At 31.2% G+C, this 27474-nt stretch overlaps 2 protein-coding genes across 2 annotated transcripts in view; one reads left to right on the forward strand and one right to left on the reverse strand.

Annotated features, from left to right (window-relative positions):
• The first annotated feature begins 1480 nt into the window (after positions 1 to 1480).
• LOC137931593 (membrane alanyl aminopeptidase-like) lies at positions 1481 to 23142 on the forward strand. The gene is made up of 14 exons (XM_068775036.1): positions 1481 to 2069; positions 7392 to 7544; positions 8441 to 8728; positions 9812 to 9992; positions 10657 to 10934; positions 12138 to 12312; positions 12932 to 13118; positions 14053 to 14156; positions 16067 to 16261; positions 17204 to 17391; positions 17707 to 17883; positions 18747 to 18893; positions 19707 to 19785; positions 22817 to 23142. The coding sequence occupies exons 1-14, from the start codon at positions 1531 to 1533 to the stop codon at positions 23027 to 23029; spliced, it is 2904 nt and encodes a 967-aa protein (XP_068631137.1). The 5' UTR covers positions 1481 to 1530; the 3' UTR covers positions 23030 to 23142.
• A 2569-nt stretch (positions 23143 to 25711) lies between these two features.
• LOC137931802 (aminopeptidase N-like) overlaps positions 25712 to 27474 on the reverse strand; it is a 35207-nt gene continuing 33444 nt past the window's right edge. The window contains exons 12-13 of the mRNA XM_068775312.1: positions 26584 to 26665; positions 25712 to 25843 (exon numbers count right to left, since the gene is read on the reverse strand). Coding sequence (XP_068631413.1) covers positions 25712 to 25843; positions 26584 to 26665 — 214 coding nt within the window. The remainder of the gene's footprint in view (positions 25844 to 26583; positions 26666 to 27474) is intronic.

The following is a 27474-nucleotide window of genomic DNA, read 5'->3' on the forward strand; positions in this document are numbered from 1 at the left end:
ATTCTAAGTGATCTCCTTTGGCTGCAATACAGTCGCGCACTCTTAGGCACTATTTCTTTGGGGAAATTCTTCACTGTCAATTATTATTTGGACTCCAAAATATCATGGCTCTTATAGCAAGTCTTACTTCCAAAACTGATCATAAACAATGAAATGGATTTGATCAGAACTAGATGATAGCCAGGCTAAAGCTCTGATGAAGTGCTGAGGATGAAGAGGCTGGTAAGCCGGGCCATGACTTGGCCTGTCAAATTATGGTAAGTGCTAATAATAGATAGAGATAGAATATCATGTCTTACTTTTGTAACGAGCTAGTCGTACAATTCCATATGGTTTATCATTCGTAAGTAAAGTAAATAAGTATTGTATTTTTTTTTAAAAAGTTACGAAATTTTTGTTGTTTAATTTTTATTTCTTGCCTTTATCACTACTTTTCGATACTTAATTAACGCCTTATTTATACGGAGCCAAGTGAAATTTTTTATTTTACAAAGTGTTTTCACTATTCCGCTACTATCTATATGAAATATTTTTTCATCTTGAATGTAAGCGATTCCTAGACGTTTTTGTCGCAGCTACTACAAAAACTTAGACATTACAATATGTTATATTATGAATAAAGTTTCCAAAACACTAGTATAGAAACTTAGTCTCTCACATCAGGCCTCATTGGCGCATTCGCACCTATAGATTTGAAAATGGAAATTTTTCAAACGGTTTTCTTACAGAACTATATATTATCCACCAACTTTCCAAGATAAGGCAAGCGCAGAGTCGTTCAACTGGAGCTGTATAAGATCTTAGACTGAAGAACATGGACCGGCGCAGTATAAGACCCTCCATTCTCAAAAAGACTAGAAAAGATATTGAAGTCGTTGGAAGTCACTGGATTCAGGCCGATTCCTACCTGTCCTTTTGGAAATCTATGAAGGAGCCCTATTCATGGCTTGCTGAGCGACAGTATGCTTGCAAATAACACGAAGTAAGTTACCATAGTTAACTATCGTAATTCATAACTGGTGACTTATATTGGCTGTGGAACTTATTCTTAAGACACTGAATGACATTCGACGTAGAGGTGTTACAGTTTTTTTTATTGGTCCCCGCTATATATACGATACGGGTATAAAAGCTCCCGAGCTTTTATACCCGTATCTTGTTTGGGACAGGGTTTTTATTCCTCTTATATTAATTTATTTTTTAATTTTTATACATTCTTTTCCCAAAGAATTCCAAATAAAAGGTCAACGACCAACAATAGTAAGTGTTTTAAATGGAATTAGTTAATCTTAGTAGTAATTTGTTAGTGTATGAGCGTTAAAAATGAAAATTTTTTATCAGATTAAATATATCAGTCAATTTTTTTGGCCACAAGTGGACGTACTTAAGTGATATTATCTAAAGAAAAACCCGCATCTTTTGAATATATCCCCACGAGCGCATCATCTCATAGTTTAATTTAAAACAACATGTAGAGGACGTTACCACGAATCATTTACTGATGTAAACAAACTTTTTTTGATTGTGAAAATGGGCGTTTTACACATATTTTTGTACATCTCGTTTATAGCGACAATTACTTGTTTACCTATAAATATCAAAACTGTACAAGCGCCGGATGCAATAAACGAAGGAAATGTAAATATTTCTCAATTAAATAGTAAAGAAATTATAACAGATCCTGATTTAGATTTGTTGAGAAATGCCGAAAGGAACGCAAGAAATCAAGTTAGACCAGGAATGTCTGTTACGAGTTATGAAGTGGAACTTGAAATTAACGGAAATGGATTCAATGGAAGGTTGTTAGCTCGTGTTGTAATAGAAGATCACGATACAGTAGAAGACGATATTATTTTCCAAATTGATGATCTAACAATCACATCTGTTGAATATTCTCTTGCTGGAAGTAGTAATTTTCAAACAGCGGACTTTAATGAAAACAATGGTGATGGAATACTGACCATTAGTCCTGCATTTCAAGCTACTCTCTACAGCTTCGTAATAACATACGAAGGTTCTTTAGACGAACTTGGCAGAGGTCTTTACCTTGGAAACTATGATAATGATAAGTGAGTATATTTTTCCATTTACTAATTTTTTTAGTTTCTATGTTTAGCTCATTTGTCTATGATATTATTTTAAACTATTGCATACCATTTAAACCTCCTAAACCAAAAAATGATAAATAAATATACAATATAGACAGTATAGACTGAATTTAAGTTATGCTTCTAAATTTATTTTAAGTCATCGTCAATAGGAATTTAAGTATTTTAAAGATAGAGTACAACACTTAGTATTTTTCACCTGTTGACCAAAGCATCTTTTTTAATTATTATAATTCTTTTCAACATTATTGCATTATAATATATCTTTTTTATTTTAACGTCATCGTTTCGTTCCCACTTGATTGACCAACGACGTAGTTAAGGTGAAAAAGATATAAAGATAGATTATATATGTAATATAGGATCGAATGAACGAATTTTTTAAGTTTTTAAACGTTCTTTTTGTAAATATGTTTAGAAAAGCCTATGTGCAGCGGAGAACTTCTTACCGCTGAAAATATAATAAGAACATACAAACGCTGGTCTATTTGCTACATGAAATACTTACACATGTGCATGTAAAATAATATTTAAGTTATATTAATAAACACAGTTTTAAATTACTTTATTTTTTATCTATTGTTTTAAGGTGGTTATTCATTAAAAGATTTGCTTTAAAAATTATAAGACAGTTTATCGGAAGGGATATGTTTTGACAATCCGGAGAAAGAAATAAAAAGATAGATGTCTTTTACGACCGAACACAGTTTTAAATGATTTAGTGAAAATAGGATGTTGAAAAAATTATACGTTTGAGGATACTTTGGGCCCAATTTGAGAAAAACTTAAGTCAAATTAAGCTCTCGTTTATACGAGTCATTATTGATATGCTTCAATTTAAAATACGAAAAGACGAGAACCACTTCCTGATCTAAGAAATTTCCAACTAAAACCCAGTTGGTTTTTGTTTATGTGATTACTGTATCAAATGCGTTTAATAATAGTTTTATACTTTTTTTGCACTTTAAACTTTAAAAACTTAATAACATTATTATATAAAATTTGTTGTTAAAGCGTACACAGTTAACTTAAGGGAGTTAGTAATTATAAAGATTCTATTGAAAAATATAACAATATGTTTTTATTTCTATTTCTTATGAACAGAGTATCATATATGTGTCATATCATGGATTGCCATAATTATGTGCGTTTTGATACTGGCATTATAAAATATATAAAACACCTTTCCATTTTTTATGATCATTCATTTTAACTATATAGTGATAGACAGTCATGATATGTTAATTTAAATATGTGAATTCACAACATTTTTATTAAATTTATTAATAGGGTTTCCTGCGTAAATAATAATTAAATGGCGGAACATAATTAATCATAGCAATTTACTTCACTAGTAACCATTTAATTTGTTAGTTATTTAATAACTACATTTTAATTTTAACCTCTCGTTAAGACTTTGGGCTTAGTATTCTGTCGTTTGTTGGAATAAGTAAAAAAAAAAAAAACAAAATTATATATTTTTAAGGAAGAAAAAATTACACACGTATTTAAATAGCGAACGTGGCATTCTTTAAGTTTGTTTATTTCTATGAATTAATTACATTAAGGATCACTTACACTCTGTAAGTGATCCTTAGCATAAAAAGATACTTGGATAATTTTTAATACGATCTTGAAATAGAGTGAATCTGTTTAGAATCATATTCTTAAAAATCTATAGAAAGATCAATACGATGATGTTGAATTTTAGGTACATAAAAGTTGTTTTTGTTTCTAAATTGATAAGAATAAGGTTATCGGTCACATTTATCTTAATAATTTAAGTTTTCTAGTCCTTTCCTAAGTCCTAACTCTAGTCTCTAGTCCTATCTTAGTTCCTAAGTCCCCTTTCTTATTATAAGACCTTTGCATGTTCAAATCTGTAGTGATAATATTTTCTAGGATTATACATCACTAGCGCATCTTTACTGCGCTGAAACTCAAGGTTTTATATTACATATTGTTTCCACATCATCATCGTCTTTTCAATCATAGGATAAATCCCGAGGAGTATCCCCTCCATGGCTAATTGAGCGACTACACTTGCGTATTCTTGCACAATTTTTAGATATTTTTTAGATAAACATAGATAGAACCTTTAAAAGAATTTATGAGAGACCGTGTGACGAATTGCCACTATCAAATCTATCGATAAACATTTACAAGTATTTCAAGATAATGTCAATGAACATGAGATGAAAATATGTTACTTCGTGATAAGATCATCAAGCGCCTAAGCGAACTATCGCATTATCTTGCTACAAATTCTAAAATAAAAAGGGCATTTTTTATATATATTTTTTAATTTTATTTAAAATTTGCGTTATGTAGATGATCTGACATAAACAGCTGGGAGAGAAATGGGAAGATAATGCACAATAGATGATAAACACATCACCAAAGTGACATTTTGAGAATGAACGACAAGCCAATAGTTTTCTTATCAAAAATATTTATATAAGCTAGGTTAGGTTACATTTGCTTTTACTATAATATTCAGCCATTTTATCATATACTAGCTGTCCCCAAAGACTGTGCACTATCTAAATTAATTGGTTTATCGTATTCCAATAGATATAATTAATTAATGTTGCATTTTCATAGTGATCACTTTATTTATTGATCGAATGTCAAATCAATAAATAAATTTTGTGATCCGCGAGAATTTCACAGCGAACTGTCAAATGCGCGAACTTCACAGTGAACTGTCAAATGTTACTACTTTCAAAAGTTATTACAATTTCTAGAACTTTTAACTTTTCACATTTTTACATGAGAACCTAGAAGAAGAAGAAGAAATAAAGCAATAGACTTTTAAACTTATAAACATATTGTGCAACCGGTAAAGTTGTCTCACGTTATGGCGTGCCCACGGGAAATGCGAATACGTGTATAAAGTGTGTTTATATATACATCCCTTACTTATCCTTTTTTGACTAAATTTTCGTCGTTGTAATATTGACTGTAATATTGACATATTCGATTTTTCGAAAAAAAAACGCAGGAGTACAAATGACCTAGAATGTTGGAAAAAGAGAGAATAGTCTTTCTCAAATAAATGGAATAGATAGTGCATATAATGTTTATGAGGAGCAGTCAAAGCTTTGATTTAAACTGCTTAGAAAACTAATTAAACCAGAACTGGATTTTTTGTTTCTTAGAAACGTTTCTTAGAATCGAACAAACAAACAATAATTTATCTTTTGCGCAGCAAAGACAAAAGATAGGATTTGTAAACCATTAGTTCCTAAATAACTAGAAAATTTATTATAAAGGTTAGATCCTGCATAAAATAAATGTATTTTTTTTTTGTTTAGTTTACCAATGTTCAATCATATCAAATCAAAATTAAGTAGTCATTTCATTACATTATTTAATAATATCACTATTATTTGAAAGAATTTTTTTAATTCTTGACACATAATAAACTTTTTTATTAAATACAATAATTTTATCTTGTTAAATCCGTTGACACTATCTATGTCACGTAGATCTTTTAAACTGGAGATCTTTTACAATACATACACGACCTCTTTACTTGCGTACTCCGTTGTGCAAAGACTGCGTGATATATTGTAAAAAGTGATTTGTGATTTTAAATTCGACGAAAATGTTCTGGCACCCAGGACATTGGAAATTTGTACCATTTCTCTATTTAGTTCTGTTGAAAGTGTCTGTGATATCTTTACCTATAAGTGTAAATATAGTTAGCATTGATGAGACGGAGTCTTTAGCCCCAAACTTGTCAAATAAAACCGAGGAATTATCTTTAGAAGAAAATAAAATTCCATTAGATGAAAATGCAACAGAGAGTATAAACAAAATAAATCCTGAAGATGTCGAAAATTTTCTCCAATCTGAACTACGAACGTTAAGGCCTGGGCAAGAAATAACACAATATGCTATAGAGTTAACGCTGGAAGAGCAGACATTCACTGGAAGATCTGTAATAGATATACGCTTGTTACAAGATCGTGGCGATGCTATTAAACTTCATGTCCAAAATTTAGAAATACACCGAGTTTTGACTGGAATATTCACAGACGCTAATCTTCAAGAAACTAATTTTAATGTCCGTGGTACGACGTTAGAAATATCACCTTCGAGATCTTCATCAACTTTTATAGTTGTCATAGAATTCACTGGTCAATTAACTGACAATGGACTGGGACTCCACAAGGGCACCTACGATGACAAGTAACAATTCCTTCATCTTCATCATTTCAATGATAAGTCTGAACTTTTAGGCCTCTATCACGTCCTTTAGGATCGGTCTCAAGTGGCCTGAATGCAAATTAAAAAAATCCTTAACAAATAAATTTTAAAGTGTAAAAAAAGTATTATCAGGAATACTAAAATAACTTATTGCCGTCCCATTAAGCCTTGTTTGTTATAATTCACCACTTGGTTCGTTCTTCAGCTTGTGTTATCGCGAAAACAATAAGAAGATCCGAGAGATCTATGCTTTAGTTAAACCCGTGGCTTATGTAATATTATCCTACATAACCTTTTTAATTATAACTCTTCTTAAAATAGATCTTACTTACTACAACCTTCTTATCTGCTTCGTAAATGGAAATTTGAAGAAAGTAGGCTAAAGATTATTTGGTGACCCCATACGAATTTTTAAACATAGTCCTCAATTATATTTTTGTTATTGGTGCCTTTTATCAAGCGTTACAGAGAGCTGAAGATATTTATTTTCGACTTCTTTACATATTTATACTTTACTAAATATGCTTGGTAGCCTCTCCTCGGGTCTTTATTCATTTGCCAGTTTAAGAAAACGCCAAGCTCGTCGATAGTCCGAGGAGTGGCTAGTCTCTTTTTGATATCCGTTACTTCCAGTAGAGTTGCATCCAAATACTTCGTGATGTCAATGTCTTAGTTGCACGAAGTGTTTGAATGCAAGGCATCTAGGCAGTTTTCACACAAAACCGACTTATAATTCTGGTTGAAAGTCAAGAAAGGCTAATATTAGAATATAAGTAGAATTTCTTTCGGTCACATTGCATTTTATAAAGTCATTGTTTTAAACGCTTGGAGAAACTTTTGTCATTAACAGAATACCGCTAGTATTTAATAGAGCGTCTTCACAAAGCCTTATCCTTCTAAATGGAGGAATGGGATTTTGGAAAGAAAATCATAATTTTTGGATAACCCTTTGATGTATGTTGTTCGTTTAAAGAAATCAGAACGATGATAAATCACCAAAGAAAAACTCATAATGGATTCGATATGTTTAAAATGATTTAAATAAAAAAGAGTAATTGTTTGTTACAGTACATATCTGGCGATGAACCTGCATCCAACATTCGCAAGACGAGTCTTTCCGTGTGTAGACGAACCTACCGAATCATCCAATATTAGGTTCACAATAAACAATGTTCAATACGATAACATTGTAATGAATTCAATGTTGGAGGAAAACAGTGCGTGAGTAAACTTGAACGATACTATAAAACGAATATATGTTAGAATCTATCTCTTCATTCGGCTTATACAGAGTGTTAATTTTTATATGTTTTAAAGGGATGAATGTATAGTCTACTTAAAAATACACATCATCATTTTCATTTTCATGAACTTTTTAAGTAGATTGTGTACTGAATTCTACTAGTTTTTATACTATATATGTACTATATGTATATGTAAAGAGACTATATATTACCTAATTAGAGTAATTCATCTTACTTGAAATTTCTCAATATATAAATGTTTTATATACGCCGTTGTTGTCACCAACTGTGGAATTATTACTTACTTTCGTATACATACTGTTCTATGTCAAAACAAATTAAACGTACAGAACGATTGAAAATAGGTTGAAAGCTTTTACATATGTTTTCAATCACCCTATATAAGATGGTTCCTCTGAAATTAGTGACATTTTTTATGGCTACATATAACTTATGGCAGTACGTTTACAGGGAGAGATAGTAGACGTTTTCAATGATGATATATTTATTATTAATACGTCATACTATACATTAACTGATGGAAAATGGACTATAGATTCATCTTTTTAAAGGTTTTACACCTATTTTCAATCACCCGTATAAAATGGTTACTCTAAAATAAGTTTTTGAGACTTTTCTTCTGTTAGAAAATGACAGGATTATAGCTTATGGCAGTATAAAGCCTGCATAGACAGATAGTACGTATTTTCAACGATAATATATTTATTATTATTACGTTATTTTGAATTTTGAATATACTGTACTACATTAAATGGTGACAAAAGAACGATTCTTTCACCTTTTGCATTTATTATTCATCAACCTATACAATATGTTTTGAATATCTAATGAGTTCTTTTTATTTTATACCAGTACCCAATTTAGACCCTTACAAGGTCCGCCTCATCTATGGGGAATGGTTGCGCACAATCTAAACAACGCGTATTTCCCGACACCGAACGTGGTTTTAAACGGACGTAGCGGTGTCATGAATCAAGATGCTCAAGCTTCCATCGCTATAAATCATTACTTCAACGCTCTCAACGAATGGACAAGCAAACCCTATGTGGAAATTGTGGTCAATCAAAACGGTAGATTGAATATCATTGCTGTGCCAGATATAGACAGAGATTGGTACGCCTTATCAACTGTAAGCATATGGTAAGTATACCAATTTTTAATTACTAGAACTTTTTTCAAAGGATCAATTTTAATTGAATAGAATATTCTGGAAAGATAGTTTGATAAAGGTGTTTTTTCTCAATGTTTCATAACATATTTGAGATTGGAATCATTCAGTTTGAACGATAAGACGATTCAAAATTATTTTTCAATTTAATTTTAATCGTGTATTCACATTGTTTTTTTATTTGCTCTCTCTTCTTATGTCCATATTTATATCATTCATTCATTCTTTTCATTCATTCCATTACCTTTCATACATCTTCTCTTTTTCTTCACCATTCTCCCTGGACTGCTACTTAACAATATTTATTTTGTTTTCTATATTTAATAAAAAATTTACAAATTTTATTTTTTATTTTACTGTTTATATCTAATATCTATATCAAATTTTTATTACATAATTTCTAATTCATAATTTACGATTTATATATTTTTCCTTTCCTACTATTATTGTTTTATTATTTTCGATTACTATCCCTATAACCTTTCGGCAGTAATCCAGAAAAATCTAGCGGCTTTCCTCTTTCGATGTTTCTTTTCTCTATTTCTTCGCATTTTCGAGATTGGCAATCAACAACGTTATTTTGCTAGCCAGCTTGGCTTTGTGTGGCTTCATTGAAATTAAGCTCGCTGAAACAGGAAGTCCGCGAACTAAAAATTATACGTATTCCAGCTACAACGATAAAGAATGCAGAAGGACTATATACCCTTGTAGTGTACATATAATGTTGTGACTGTAGTGCAGTGTAAGCATTGCAAAGTGAAGACTACTCGTAGAAATGGAAAGCATCTAGTTTTGTCTGAAAATCATAACTAGGTGGTATGTCCACCTTGTGGTTCGTTGTCTGCTACGGTTGCCGTCCTGTGGTGACGTTACAAAAGCCTTCCTTACATCTAATTAATATTAGAACGTATTATAAAATATATGTTCAGTACTACAGCACTGATATTTAGTAAATTAAATGTGTTGATGAATGTATAACATGTGACTTTTTTCGTTAAAACGAAGCTCTATGTAATTTTGTCTTTGGAATTTTCTTTAACATGTGCTTATTCTAGGGAACCGTATGTCTTCATGGACTTAGTACACTCTGTGAAACAAAGGCAAGTCGGGCTAACTAAAATGGCAGAGGCTATTTCGAGACAGTGGTTTGGTTACGTAATACATCCTGAAAATTGGCGCCATCAGTGGATCATCAGCGGTCTTTCAACATACGTCGCATACGAAATCCTAAAAGATGTAAGTTTTAAAAATCTATTATATAATTACATTCTAGAACATTATTAAAACTATAGTTAATTGTATATAAACTCAATGTATTCATTTATACATATTTAAATATCTTAGCTGAAAATTTATTCCTGTAGTTTGGAAAGAGCACCCGTTATTAAGAGCTGCGAAAACCTTCGTAACCTTTGCAAGAAAATGACATTTTAATAATAAGATACATATTTTTTCACTTAGATTATAGTGATTACCATGAGATATATAAACCAATTTAAAATGATTTAGCATAACCCAATTTACAATAAAACTAAAATCAAATTTATCGTCCACATGATTGATATCTTTCAACTAAAAATAATGTAATGGATTTCTAAACGCGTTCTGATTTAAAAGAAGAGCCGATACGAATAAATGGGTGTATTTTTTGTAAATATTTTCTCAACACCCCTTACGCAAAATTTATTTATCTTAGCAAACTTATACTTAGTAAAATATTTTTTTTTTTTCAAATTTAAAATTTCTAAGACTCATGGTTTTATAAACATCGTGATGAGTCAATATATAAATGAAAATCGCTTATGACGAATCGAACAAGTAATTGGATAGGATATTGTTAAATGAATACTATTAATCCAAAAAGATTTTACATAAACTAATAATTTAACAAAATTTTTAGTTTCAAGATGGCCCTCAAGATACAAACTACGCTTTGTTAGACGGAAATACGTTATTCTTAACGGAAGTCATTCAAGAGAGCCTTCTCCGAGACGCTTATGTTAATAGTCAACCAATAGAACCAGCTCAAAACATATTTGACGCTGTTGACATAAGATATCATATGAATAGTGTAATGAAATATAAAGCACCGGCTTTACTAAGAATGCTCCGGTTGGCTTTAGGAGACAATGATAATGATTTTATACAACATGGAGCTAGAACTCTTCTCAACAACAGGTAATTTTACAGTCGTCATCATTTCAAATGTAGATTTTCCACTGTTAGTCATAGGCCTTCTCTACAGGACTGTTTAGTTGGGGCTTCTATCGACAATCCTAACAAAGCCATATGTCTATCTCGTGGGAAAACTTCCTTCCCTGCGCTTGCTTTTATCATTTAAATACAACAGGTAGTGCAAAAGTAATGGCATAGTCTGAACGTGCCTTAACATTTACAAATGGCGCCAAATGTCACTGTGTTTTTGACAACTATGATATAGATATATCGTAGTATCGCTGCGAGATTGAATTAGAAACGAGGAGTTCCGCATAAGAACTGACGTAGCTTGAAGAATTGCTTGTCTGAAGTTGGCAGTGGGCGCAAAACATCGCTCGTAAAACCGATAGCCGCTAGAGCCAAAAGGTTTACGTAGCGATCACTAGCTGGAACGACCACATAGTTATGGTCGCGGAAAATTTCTGGATGCCGGCAGCGCTAGACCTGTCATCGTGACAATGTTTGGGGGAGGCCTATATCTACAATAGGCGTCTATAGCCTGAAAGTGAAAAGAAGAGAAAAACAGTGTACTCATGTACATCTGTCACGTATGTTCATATGTCGAATTTGAATTCTAAAGCAGTACAAATTCCTAGTACATCCAATTATTTTTTTACACGGTAGATACGTTACTTAGGAAGGAAGTGATCGCACAAACCGTATTTTAAAAACTAGCCATTGTTAGGCCGTCGTTAAAAATAAACAAGACATTAATGATTTAAAAAAATGAATCATTATTATGAGTTGACTTGTACTTAGTTTTAAATAGTTTACAATTTAAGTTATTAACTTAACGCGTTTAAGACATTAAAACAATTAAACATGCAAAAACGTGAGCGAAAAAAATTCATAAATATTAAACCTAATTGTAAAAACACGCACGAAGCCTAACGTCTGTGGAAAATAGATACTCGTAATAATAACATAGATACGTTCATTACAATCGCTACCTGATTATAAGCGGGAATGCTTATCACAGAATAGACCGAAAACGAAGGTTATCCTATTCCTCCAACTGCATAAATAAGATTTCATAAGTACTGTCAAAATTATAATTAAAAAAGTATTATTGTTTCGTGATAGAATATAATACACGTGTAAAAACAAGAGTTGGGTGTATTTAGGAAGGTGTAAAAAAATTATTTCATAAAATTTACTTTTCAGATTTTTAGAAACTGTAAACACATTTAACTTCTACGATGCAATCAACAGTGCTTGGCTGTTCGACGGAAATGACGTCATAGATAACATACCAGATTTCTTTAACCCGTGGTTACAAACCACAGGTTATCCTCTGGTTCACGTTGGGTTGAGGCGAGGCGGTGTATTAATAACACAGGTATTTTTAGCAATTACTAAAACAGAAATAAACCATACTTTACTCGCTGGACAGAACGATATAAGACGATTGGTTATAGGATAAAAAGTTTTAAAGAGTGAATGGATAGATCACTTGCTAATAAAAACCTACAAAGTTTTTACATTTTTTATACGTTACATTAATTTATCTTTTTCGATTAAAATACATTTGGCCAAAATATGATGTACTTAAGTAACAACGATTTATTAACTTAATCTCAATAAAAAATAGTTTATATTTACAAGGCGATTGGAAACAAGAGATAAAACTTTAAAGCTTTATGCTGGTATATAATCTATAATATCTATGAATAATCATCCTGTATGTAATTTTACTATGTATGAATATGCTTTGAGTATTAAGACAGAAAATTATTCTTTATTTATATTATTCTATTGTATTCTTTTTCTGATGCGCATATATAAATAAGTAAACAATATTTGAAAAAAAAATCTCTTCGATGAATAAATAAAAAGTTTCTATGTATTAACAGTTACTAAAATAAATATAGTTTTTATTTTATTTCCCTACTAACTAGCGATGCGCCACGCCTATTATTACATTTTGAATTAATTATAAAATATATCTATAATTGTAGGAGCGCTTCGCTTTCTCAGCTGTTCAACAACAAAGGAACTATATCATACCATTAACATACACCACAAGTGTTGAACCAAACTTTGATGACGACAATGTATATCCGACAATGGTAATTGATGGTACGGAAACTCTGGACATGGAAATTGGTGATGATGACTGGATTATATTCAACATTCAGGGTCAAGGTATGATAGACAATCGTACTCAATATAATTTTTTATGGCCCCCCTATTGGGAGCCTATTTTGTTTGGGACAGGGACTTTATTTACAAATAATTTTTTTTCAGGGTTTTATCTTTATTCTACACTCATTTTCATTCTTCTTCTCTCACTCACTATAATTAACGCTATCATTTTAGTCCTAGGGCGTCCACTTTTAGACAAAAAGCCTTCACTACAAACTTAAAGCCTCAAGGGTCAAATGTTCTGCGTACTATGTGGCCAACTAGCTGTCACTACACCTTGCCAACGACTCTTTAGTTATTTCAATCATACAAAAATCTTTATTTCGCTAAGTTTATCATTAACGTCAACAGCTTTCAGTTTCTCCTTTAAGTAAAACGATACTTGTATTAATAGGTACGCTTGTTACGTGGTTTCAGCCCATAGACTCTGCCTGCAATTTATATTTTAGGAGGACCGGAAAGTAATGTCGTTTTTGTTGACATATTTAACAGAAAAATCGATTGATTTTTACCGTTCCGGCATTGAAAATTTGTATACTAGATAGATAAAGGTTGTTGATAACGAAGTTGAATATATTATTGATTAGAAATATAAACTTGTTAAAAATTTAGTCGTGTGAATTTAACTTAAGAAAGCGACATTACTTTCCGGTCCCCTTAATATAATTACAGTAAGTAGTATCCATTTAAATATTTATATAAGGTGTTTTGATCAATTGTTTATTTTCTTCTCAATTTAATTTTACTTTTTTTGTCTTTTATGATATAATCTTTTTTCACCTACCTTTATCTATTTATCTCTGCATTGCCTAAAACTGTTAACTGTTAGAAAATGCCTTCGGAATTAAGTTGAACTACAATGACAATGAACTAACTGAAAATGAAATAAATGGAGCATTATTTGATACTTATGTTTACACATTTTTTCATAAAGGTTATTACCGCGTGAGCTACGATTTGGATTTGTGGGACAGAATAATAGAAGCTCTTGAAGATCCTGAACGGAGGGAGGAAATACATCCGTTGAACCGTGCAGCGGTGAGCAAATATCATTATTTATCTAAACTAGAAATAGAATCACGTTTGTGAATTTCTCATATTGAAATAATAGCTTTTAAAAGACTACTTTTAGTTGTTACAATCAGATTTCTGATGACTATTAATGTGATTTAATGTGTCGTTATAGACATGCCAGTCATATCATGAGATAAATTCGATTCGAATCGATATTTAAAACGGTGTTATAATATGAACTTCATAAAAAGTTAAATTTAAACAAAGATATCAATTCGAAAACTCAGAGTCATTTCAAAATTTTATTACGGTATGTTAAAATTATTGTGTACGATGAAAGGTCATCATGTTCAATGTCCATTTTAACATTTAGATTCTAACAAAACTTCAGTTACTGTTGAATATCAAATCAAATCTATTACTGTGTCTCTTCACCAATCATTTTATCACAATGTGACTCGTAGAATCAGTGTGGACTGTCCTAGACTAAAAAAATTAGATAAAGTGAATTAAGTCAGTCTCTAGCTACATAGAGTTACTCTTAAATCGAATACGTTGAACCACCTGTACGTCTATTTAACGATTTTGCTTCCAACAAAGCTTCAGTTACTGTTGAATATCAAATCAAATCTATTACTTTGTCCCTAGAAGAATCATTTTATCATACTGTGACGGTGTTAAAGTCAGTGTGGACTGTTGTAAACCATAAAAATTAGATAAAGTGAATTAAGTCAGTCTCTACCTACTTAGATTTATGCTTAAATTGATTACGTCGAACCACCTGTACGTCTATTTGACGATTTTAATTCTAACAAAGCTTCAGTTACTGTTGAATATCAAATCAAAGCTATTACTGTGTCTCTACAAGAATCATTTTATCATACTGTGACTGTGTTAAAGTCAGTATGGACTGTTGTAGACCATAAAAATTAGATAAAGTGAATTAAGTCAGTCTCTACCTACTTAGATTTATGCTTAAATTGATTACGTCGAACCACCTGTACGTCTATTTGACGATTTTGATTCTAACAAAGCTTCAGTTACTGTTGAATATCAAATCAAAGCTATTACTGTGTCTCTACAAGAATCATTTTATCATACTGTGACTGTGTTAAAGTCAGTATGGACTGTTGTAGACCATAAAAATTAGATAAAGTGAATTAAGTCAGTCTCTACCTACTTAGATTTATGCTTAAATTGATTACGTCGAACCACCTGTACGTCTATTTGACGATTTTGATTCTAACAAAGCTTCAGTTACTGTTGAATATCAAATCAAAGCTATTACTGTGTCTCTACAAGAATCATTTTATCATACTGTGACTGTGTTAAAGTCAGTATGGACTGTTGTAAACCATAAAAATTAGATAAAGTGAATTAAGTCAGTCTCTACCTACTTAGATTTATGCTTAAATTGATTACGTCGAACCACCTGTACGTCTATTTGACGATTTTAATTCTAACAAAGCTTCAGTTACTGTTGAATATCAAATCAAAGCTATTACTGTGTCTCTACAAGAATCATTTTATCATACTGTGACTGTGTTAAAGTCAGTATGGACTGTTGTAGACCATAAAAATTAGATAAAGTGAATTAAGTCAGTCTCTACCTACTTAGATTTATGCTTAAATTGATTACGTCGAACCACCTGTACGTCTATTTGACGATTTTGATTCTAACAAAGCTTCAGTTACTGTTGAATATCAAATCAAAGCTATTACTGTTTCCTTACAAGAATCATTTTATACTGTGATTGTGTTAAAGTCAGTATGGACTGTTGTAGACTATAAAAATTAGATAAAGTGAATTAAGTAAGTCTCTAGCTACATAGAGTTACTCTTAAATTGATTACATCGAACCATCTGTATGTCTATATGACGATTTTGATTCTAACAAAGCATTAACTGTTGTTGAAGTTTGTTATATATTTCAGCTGATCGACGACGCATTAAACTTAGCGAGAGCAAGCAAACTCGGTTATGATGTAGCATTGAGACTTGTTTTAACTATGGAACATGAAACTGAATACGCGGTTTGGAAGGCTTTTGTAAGAAATATGGACTTCTTGAGGAAACATCTCATGGCATTAGTCGATGATAATGATGATTACGAAGAAGATATTTACGAAGTAAGTCAAAATGTGTATTCTTAGTATTTCAAACTTATAGTCAAAGTCAAAACAGCTTTATAAAAAAAGATCAATATAATCATGTTAGTCAGCTTAAAATCAAATTTACGATAGTTTACAACGCACGACCCACTGACCCACTGAGAAGAACTAACAAGAAACTCAGTAGGGTTTGTAATTTTTTTGATAATGATAAAGGGAGTCTGATGGCAGATTGAAATGCATACTTGAACAAAAATACATTATTTAATATCCTATGTTTAGTAGATTTAATAAAATGATTGAACGATAGAATCTTTTTGAACCTCGCTGAAACACTACATCATTTTGAAAAATAAATTCATGCTATCAGTGGTTTCAACGGCGTTTAAAAACAAAATTACCTCCAAACAACCTGCTTTAACAATTCTTTCTTTTTAATTAGAAATATTTATTTCCAAACATCTTTACCGTGAAGGTACTATTAACTAGAATATTATGCCTTCTACTATTAGAGCCTGTGCTCAATAAATCTTTTGAATTTACTACAATATAATTTCTTCAATCTCTAAGACACTTTATCAAGACTCTTAACAAGTATACCAAGTTTGTTTTTATTCTTTAGGTTATTGTGACGGAAATCAATATTTGTTTTAAATATACTGGGATTTTTATTCATAAATTAGGTGTTAGTAAATACATTGCGTAGTATGTTAGTGTCTTTTTAATTTACTTCTTAATTATTCCCGTGAACCCATCGGCACTGTTGTTTCTGGACCACAAACATGGAATCTATATCAGCAACACTACCCCTAAGCAATAGTCCATATGTCATGATGCTATAAAAATAGCTGAAATAAACTAACCGCACAGTGGGTCGGTCAACACAATATAGAATACTTTAATACAAAATAAATTATGTTTACTATTATTAAACCATAATCAATGCTTTTGTTTGAATAGAGAATGATAGGAAGAACTATAGTTGCCTTCGAGGAAGAAATCGGTTTCATACCTGATGACGGATCTGAACCTGCAATGAATTCACTTATGAGAGGTTTAGTAATGGATCACGCGTGCCGTGCTAATTACGAACCATGTGTCGCCGCTGCAGTGGATTTATTCTATGACCCCGATGATAATGAGTTGGTGTGAGTAAATAATTATATCTTTTAGCTAATTATATATATAAAGAAATTGATTCATAAACATATTTATTTTTAGAAATCCAGGATGAAGTAGCTTTTAATAAATCATCTATTTTTGTGGTCGTTGAACAATAGTAGCCCAATAGTAGATGTTTGTGACTTGCTATCTGAGGACGTGACTTCTTTTTCCGGCATGCATTATTATAGATTTCACACATTTTTGCATTAATTAATTAGAATTTCCAGTGGTCACAAACAAAATTCCAGGGTATAGGCAGCAGCAGCCTCGTCTTATAAAGACTATGAATATTTTTATAGGAATCCAGATATACCTCGTGACATCAGACCTGCAGTGTATTGTACAATGGTGAGAGAAGGCGACGAAGATGTTATAACAGCTTTGTATGACCGACTGGAGGTCGAGACGTCACTTTACGAACGTCTGGTGATATTGGAGTCACTGGCGTGTTCACAAGATGCTGACTTTATCAACAGGTAAGCCTTTACTTGCATCTACATCGTAAAAGATATTAGATATAAAGTATAAGTATTGATTGTTATAATAATTCATCTGAAATTGTGGTCAATACTGATAAGGAATGCACACCGGTATAAATTTCATGATTTGCTTAACACTTTAATAATGTATATTTCAAAATATGTCAAGTAAAAAAAACAATATAGTATAAGGTAGTGTTCGACATTTTAGACGATAGACTCATTGCATGTCATAGATCTCACCCTAAAATATATATGAGGGTGTATACCATGATCGACACACTTGGCAGAATGGTTGGCAATCGCGATTAGGTTGGCAATTAATTAAATATGAATAATATAAGATTGTCTCCAAGAAATCAAACCTGCGACCTAAAATCGCTAGTCTCAGTCTTATACCTATGGGCTGACACTCCTTGTAAATATATCTTTCAAAATATATTATTTAAATAAAATCATATACTCACTTGTACATGTTTGTAAAAAATGCAACATCTAAAATTATTATACACATTTTTATATTACCCATCTATTCTGCTATCTACTCTATTTTTAAATTTATATCACATGTAGTGATCATTATTGTTCATCAAGAGAAACTTTCAAGAAGAACCACATTTAATAGAAATAGTAATGAAATTCAATGATATTTCTCAACCCAAAAATTATGTTACGAGTGCTGATATAGACTTTCTTTACACTTCAGAGTGTAAGAAACGACAGTCGCATCTGTCCCTTAAACAAGAGAGTCTCATATCTATTAACCTTAAATTAATATTTTTATGAAACCTAATATTTATATAGATTAAAATATTTGTAAATAACATAAAAATAGATAAAGAAATTTTTTGTTTCGGTAGCTTTTTGGCGGAAACAATCGCAGCTAATGGCCCTCACAGTACAGAAGAAAACGTGAAAATTTTCAAAGCGGTCGCTGGTAGCGGCCACGAAAACGCCAGACTTGCACTGAACTTCATCGCTTTACGAACTAATGAAATAAGAAATCAGTAAGTATAAACACTGATAGGTTCAACTCAATACGTTTGAAATGGCAGAGAGCGCAGCACATCGCTCTTGCAGCTGTGGCCGTTGTGGCAGAAAGGGTCTCAAGTGGCAACTACGAGACAGTAGACGCGGCGTTAGTAAACCACCCATTAGATGAAACGACGACTTAGGGTCGCGGAGAATCGCTGGATGCGAGCAGCCCAGGGTCAGTTAGCGTGGGGATGGCGAAGGCCAATGCTTTAGGCGTCTATCGGCTGAAAAGAAAAAGGTTACCTCAACAGCACCTAATTTATACAGCGATATATTATATTTATTTACTATTTGTACAATCTGTATAATAGCGTACATACCTTATATACCTTCACCATTAATTAATACATTGCGGTGTAGAAATATTTATTAGGTGGGTGTAAGTCTTACAAAATTTAATTAATTATACGCTATTTAATTACTTATAAACATATAAATAGGAGGATATAATATATGTACGTAAATAACACAAACATATATACCTATGCTATAAAAAGTGACAATTTTCTTTATTCGGAATCAAATATTTTCGTATTTTAAATTCATATATCATATAATCAAAATATTTTTAAGAAGATTCAGTTTGTTTGGTAACAGTCAATATTCGAGAATTTACACAAATTCGCAGCGAAATAAAATGTAATTAAAAAAAAGTTGACGGTCCTGTTAAATGTTCCAATTTTGAATATACGAATTTTATCTTCATCTATTATGAGTGTCAAAAAGAACTTATATTTATAATTAATTGTTATTTTTTTATTAAAAGTCCTATTTATGTTCAACAGGTACGGCGGACCAGATAAATTGGAAGAGGTTATATTGACACTGGCCGAAAACATGGTTACTCCTGATTTAGTTACAGATGTAAGTAATAATATATTTCGTTCAAATTTATTTACATGTACAACCCTGAAAAGTAAGAATTGAATTGCATCATGTATCGATTTTCCTTTAAGCAAAAAGCCTTAACACTTTTATTTATCATAATCATTTTAGCGGTAGAATATCATGACATAGTTAAGTTGGAAGTTGCCGGAGGCCTACCCCCTGTAGTGGACATCCATTGTCTGAAAAATAAAGAAAGAAAATAGATAATGCTATTTACCAATTTATGGAGAAACATTAAAACACTATTTTTAAACCTTACACCTAGTATTTCTACTATAGTAGAAACAAAATCTAAACATTATAGTAGGTACAATGATGTTGAACGATGAACCCATGACGAATTATTGCTAAATATCGTATGAATTCCCGCTGAATATTATCTATATACTTTGAATGTATACTTTAGAATGTATTCGACAATTTAAAACCGTATTAGAAGTAGTATTTAGTACCGACAACTAAGCTAATATCTGATAACAAACATGTTACTAGTGAATCACCATGCTAAGGTTTTTAATGTTATTGACTGTGTATAACGCAGTGTTAGTTAAAATAACTAGTATTGAGTTACGTACAGTGTTTGTAAATTAATTTTCTACTTATAAATTTATTCCAACTCTATAGCCATGAAATATCTTAATTTTCTTTAATGTAAATCTATAACATTTAAAATCTCACGTTACATATAATAGAGAAGACAATCAAAGATCTTGAGTTATTCAAGCTAGCTTAATTTATTTACTATAACTTAAAAGTTATATTAATTCAAGTGATTCTCTAGTTTAAAATTGTATCTAAAACTACCTATCTATAAAAATTCGACCATTTGTCATGCCGTTGATAAAGATAAGAACATGAATATGTCAATATTATACACATTTATCAGATTAGAACCTATATAGATCATCTTTTTGAACCAATATATCTTTCCACCGTCTGACGCAAGTGCTTGTAAGATAATGTAAAATTCTTGGTAAGCTGATAGTGATATTTGTGTAAATAACAGTATTACACAAAAAGAAATAGATTATAAAAATGATTTAACACAAGATATACGCAAATATAAAAAAGGAAATTAAACCAAAGATAGCAATTATTTTATGCCGCTGTTATTGATGCAATCTGAAATGTAATTATACATTAAAACGAAGACATTTTTTATAATCGCAAAACTTTTTCTGCACCTTTTTCCTCGAGCTAAGATCAACAAAAGGACTCACCTTTATCGATTTTGGCTTTTTCTGCAATCTCACTCCATATATCGCTATTCTTTTTTATATTCTTCGACTGATAAACCTTACCATCTCTGGAAAATGTTCATCCACACAACCGTACCATTAGTAATTTAAAATACTAAAAGACTTTAGCACTTTGTTAGTCCCATATAACTGTATATGTCAACAAGCTAACATTTATGCATATAGGGAGAAGAATGTAAGATGGTCTTAGTCCTGTAAATTTGATCTACCTGCTAAGACACAATAGCATGAAAAACTATTTATTGCTCACAGAAATAGTCATTGAGAATAATACTTAATGGAATCAGGCGTTTCCTCGCGGAAGTCCATCCTAAGTAAGAAAAGGACCAATATTTAGCCACTTCTGCACATGCAGTGGTAGTAGTGCAACAAAGTGCATCGCTCGCCAGCCCGCTGATAAATGCGTATGCGGCAAACAATTCGAATCACACAACCGCCACCGCCAAATAATACTGTGACCAAAAGTTTAGACGAATTTGTTTAAAAAATGTAAATTCTTTATTTATTCTTCCAAATCAATTTCATCTCCTTCAAAGTAATTCCCGTTCTTTAAAACTCAGTTTTGCCATCGCTGTTTCCAATCTTCGAAACAGTCAGAACAGTATTTTCCGATATAGCCTTCAAGACCATCTTTAATTCTGTTTTTATCTCTTCAATCGTAACAAAACGGCGTCCCCGTACAAGATTTTTGAGTGTGCTGAACAACCAGAAATCGCACGAAGCCAAATCAGGTGAATACAGTAGTTGCGAGATATGACTTGAGTTTTTGCAAAAAAAATTCGCAGAGAATCAATGCCGTATGACGTCGATAAATCGAGACTTGACACGCTTGAGAAGCAAAACCTTCTTCAAAATAGTTTAAGCTGAGCCAAAATAACATCTCAACACTATCGGGGAGGTCCCTAATATGGACATGGCCTTCGTCGGTTTCAAATGAAAATTAATTGTAATAACAAACATATAATTAATAAATGTAATTTCAATAGGAAATAAATACATGGTCTCTGTTATACAAATTCATCCAAAAGGTGACACTATCGAATCAACTTTTCCATCACTCAACTGTCACTATCTTTATTGACGCAGACTTCCGGATCCTTTATTGCTTGTTGTTAAGACATGGACTCACTTAAGCTAACTTATTTAAATACAACTTAACTTACTGATACTTTAATTAGTTACGATGTTACTTACTAGTATGCTTAGATTTTTATGTTGTTCTCACCGTTGGCCATCTTACATCTACTTGCCTGGACTAACTTACCTAAGGGCATTCGGGCATCTGACCCAGATGGTTTTTTTTTTACCAAAAATAGTTTTAGAACATGTTTCAGTTTCAAAGTCGTGTAGATAATAACATAATATACTTAATTCATTAGATGAAGTTAATATGAATTTATAATTTATCAACCATTACATAAATGTAAGACGTGTTATAAGAAGAACGGTTTACGAGTAGTACTTCTGGCATCGATTGGCATAGATGGATTAGCGCGCCGTTGCTTTGTTGATTAAAGCATCCGTCTAGTTAATAAAAGGTCGCAAGTTCGAATCTCTCTAGAACTTACATTAGTATAATCAACATCCTTTCTAATAGATCTTTGTCTGTCTTACATAGATTGGTAAATAGTCAATATCAGGTAATAAATAAAAACAATATAGGAAGTCTAAAACGCGATATTAATGCCCCAAAACCAAAAAATAAACTTATAAATATCGAAACATAATAGACAGCTTTTTGTTTCCAGTTCATCAATTGGGTTGGTTCAAGAAACAATAATCTAGAAGATTCAGAAGACTACGCAGAAGCGACAGCTAAATTAGCATCTGAAATCGGCGATTGGGAAACGATGCATCTAGAATCCGTTTACGAATGGATAGAAGAGAACGATGCTACTTCTTTATTCGTTTCAGCATTTCTAATTACTCTCTCCGTAATTATAACATTAATTAATAATTAATTTTATATTTTATATTTTCACTAGTATTTAAATTATTTAACACTAAGAAAAGGTATAACTCGATTATTAATTAATTTTATAATACTTGACTTACTTAAATTAGGTGTTGTTTTAAGTTTTGTTCATTTGTAGCATAAGAAAGATATATTAATTTCGTTAATAATTTTTATTTTATATAGCTTTACGTATATTATAGACAAATTATAATGTATGCTAAGCAATTTCACGAAACTCTGTATTATCAGTTTGGATAATATTTGTAGTTTTATTTGTTGCCCGTTTCAAGTTAAATATTTTTAGGCTGAAATAATTTAGCCAGTGTATTATATTATAAGGAATACATTAATAATTCTATAATTATTCTTATAATATGCACTTGTAATGTTAATAATAAAGATGTGAAGCGGGTCAATAAATGTTTTAGCGGGTGTAGGTTAAAACGTCACTTCTATTTACATCGAAAATGTAACTAGATATGTTGAAGTCAAATAGGTTATTAATTATATGCGTCGAAATTGCACAAAGTGTTACTTTAATTTTTGTATTTAATCCTCACATTATTTTTTAATTATTTTATTATTATTATTATTATTGTTATAATGTTATTAACTAATTAACTTTTTAATTATGTTTAAGTTAAATATAGAATTATCACTCACGGCTATTTCTAAGACCAAATTAAGTAAATAATATATTATAACTAAATTTGTAGCAAACGCGTCCTCTTGCTTCAAATTTAGAATATAATTAAAATTTTTTTATTACTATTATCTTAATTAATTTTAAGTTAATATTTAATTTAAAATGATGCTTAGCTATTTAAAATTTACATCATAAGTTTTAATTTATGTATATATTAAAATACGTAAGTATTATAAATAAAACATAAAATAGATATTATTTTCATAGTGCTTTTATTTAAAAAAAGAAACAATTGTTTTAATAATATTATTACATTAAAATTATTTCCTGATTGTAATAACAAGAATGGACATTGTCATAGGTCACTTATTATTTAATCAAATACTACAATAAATTAAATGTGACTAGAAGTATAAATGAATACATTAATATCGTTATTTTAGGAAGCAACGTAGAAATGCTTATATGTCGAATAGTACAAATATATATATTGAAAGCTAAACACGATTTATTTACAAAGATGTCCCACACATGTGCAAGTTTAAAATTTTATCCGTGATGTTACTTCTACATTTCTATCTATATACCATTAAAATAGACTATAGTTCATTAGCGTTAAAAATTTCTTTCGCGTTAACACTCAGTAACCAATCAAATCATTCCAATTACAAATCGTTAGTAAAGAAACATTTTTCATTGGTTCATAGGCATAACTAGATAAGTGGACAATACTGATTCGCTATATTCTTAACGCGAAGGAACTATAATGTATTGTAATAAAGTCAATGATAGCTTTTGACAGAGGCTACCTAATATCCCTAGATAAACAATCATTGGGAGCATCTTCGTAGATGGAGGTAGCTATACATGGTGATTTAAAAAAGGAATGTGATTTAATTTTGTAAATTTGTAAGCTACTAGAACAATTCATACGTGATTTCAAACGGATGGCTAAAATTTAACAAAAAGACTCCTGCGCAATGCGGCTGGATTTCAACTTGGCCCAGTTTAGAAATTAGATTTATTGATTCACAAAGATTTCAAAGGGGAACGATGAAATGATTTAGGTTGCAGAAGTCGCAAAGTCGTCCAAAGTGGCTATCTTTAGTCTATCAGCTGATATGATGACGATGACAATGAGTCCACAAAATTAAGGTCTTCAATATAAAAGAAAAGAAAAGAAGAAAGGCGAAAATTTAGGTTACAATGTTTTTCCGAAAAAGTATTAAGTCACCCATAAAATAGTAATAACGTCCTAGAAAGTGCAGGTTAGATCTGGGAGAGCAGAAACGTGAACTGTGCTTATGATGCTACGAGAGAGGATACCAAGGAAGGTTAAGTTTCTTCTTGCTAGTTCATTAGGAGATCCAGTGTCACCTCCCAAAGTACAAAGAAAAACCAGAGAAGAGGTTTTATTGTGTAGGAATCTCATATATCCTTATCCCGACTATCTAAACCAAGAAAAAGAGCAATAGAAGCTAGTCGATTTTAAATGCTAGATTTATAATTCTACTAACTCACACTACTATGATATAAATACATATTTTACATAATTAATGGCAGTTCTTGTGTTAAACAGTGCATAATATATAAATAAATTATAATACACAATTGGGTATAAAAAACTAAATGTTTTTGTTATAATCAATAAAATTTCTTTATAAATAAAATTCTTTAATACATCATTAAGAGCCTCGTATTATTCTAGTTATGCATATTGCTCTAGTTGTGTTCTCTGAGCATTTTAAGTAATTTTCTGAATGATATACATTGAATCCATGCGGATTTTAGCTTTTCGAATTCACGATATTTAACGCATTCTTTGGTAATAAATAGTTGTAATTAATAAATCGGAAACAATAAGAATCATAGATCTAGTGAATTTAAATGTGGCAAAATGTATACATCATAACACAACAGATATTTAACAAATTCTTAATAACACAATCGCTAGAAGAGATCACATAGTCAGAATTATAGAGGCAAAGTTTGTTAATGAAAGAAATTTCAGCTTAGTACCAAATTTCATATAAAATATGATTATCTGATTATAGCAATTAATATTATTAACAAAGTGGTAGTAAATGTTGTAGATTTTGTAGACATAGCTCCTCCAGGACCTGCTGTAAGAGTCATTGCAGTTGTACTGTACGACTCCGTAGATGTAGAAAACTGTGGAAGAGAATTTATCCTTGACTTACACTTTAATATACCTAGTGACGATAAGCTGTTACTGGTACATTCTAGTAAAGAAAAATATTTTTAAAATCAAGATCGTGTATCTTCTTCTTTTCAGTCGACGGATGCCCACGCCATCGGTCTTCTTCGATGGTCACGACGGCCAGTCTTTCGCTGTCTGTATTCAACAACTTCCTGCGACCTCAACTTTGTCGTCTCTGTTTCACTTACTGGGACCTATTCATTCCGGTCTACCGGCTTATGTAGATTACAGGTACTTAAAAGTTTTTTTTTAATTGTATTTGCTAATAAATTATCGAATTCATCTCCAACAGTGAGTTGATATACAGAAATTTTGCAAAATTAATAAAACTTTGACTCTTATTTATTGATTAAACAGTTTCTTGTTTATTGGAAGCATATCATTAGTCTATATGTAAGAGGATCACGAATGTTATATCCGACAACTATGTTTAATTTGAATAAAGAACATGCGACAATAAGATTTTTTCGTTAACTATTTTACGTAAGATTGGAGTTTTGTTTTAAAACTTCTTTATTTAAAAAAATATTTATATTAAAAAGAATAAAGATCAAAACGTATTTTTAATGTAATGTTTTAATATATGCAGTAAAATATACCGTAGATACATAAAAGTAATAATAGATAAGCATATGTCAATATAATTTTGTCTAGTCATTGCAGTGGTAACAGATAAAGAAATATTGCTTACATCAAATGTTATCGGTTTGACTAATTCCAGAGGCCGTGGAGTTCCAACCGGAATACGGTACAAAAATCTGCTCTCTTCTCGCCTGTAAACAAACATTTAAATATTTTCTTGTAATCAGCACATACATTTACAAAGTTTTTTGTAATTCGTAATTTAAACACAATTTAATTATTTAAATTTCGAATAGGTAGAGAGAGGTGTCTGGTAGGTGAAGGTTCATGCATCGCTCTTGCGTCTTCTATACCGGACTAATGTCTGTTTTCAATAACATTGGAACGCATGATGTAACTAGCTGTTACTTGCAAAACGAATACTCCTAAATATCACAAAACTAAAGTATACTACCAAGGCGTAGTCAACGAAATAACAAGAAACAAATCCATAATGAATTTGTACGTGCCGGAAGTAGTATAGAGAGATATTGCAGCAAAAGCTATGTATAACATGCTAAAAGATTTAGGTCCTTCAAGAGTGAAAATTAATTAATTTCTAGAACGTGCTTCTAGAGCATTATTGGTCATTTAAAATTTGGTTAGGTAAGAAGATGGAACAGGTCCGTGGAGGTAAACGTTCAAGGCTTCCTTGCACCAGCCACAAAGGAGGTCAGCACGGATATCGTATCCGACCCCTCTCTCATATAACGGCAAGGACTAAGCACCCACACGGCAAATGTCCGGAATTTTAAGAATGTAATGCTCTAGTTAGCTCTTTAAAAAAAGGTTTGTTTACATAATGATAAAGATTTATTTGTAAAAAATATGAAAGTTATCTACCTTGTGTTTATATAAATATATTACCTACACGCTACTAGCAAATTTCATAAACAAATGTTCTATTTTTAAACATTTTGTTTTATATTTGCTTTAATACACGAGTAATGTTAATATAGAG

The sequence above is a fragment of the Battus philenor genome, unplaced genomic scaffold (assembly GCF_028537555.1).
Source record: "Battus philenor isolate CCGP_79_NKW_IND1 unplaced genomic scaffold, ilBatPhil1.0.hap1 SCAF_8, whole genome shotgun sequence".
NCBI lineage: Eukaryota > Metazoa > Arthropoda > Insecta > Lepidoptera > Papilionidae > Battus > Battus philenor.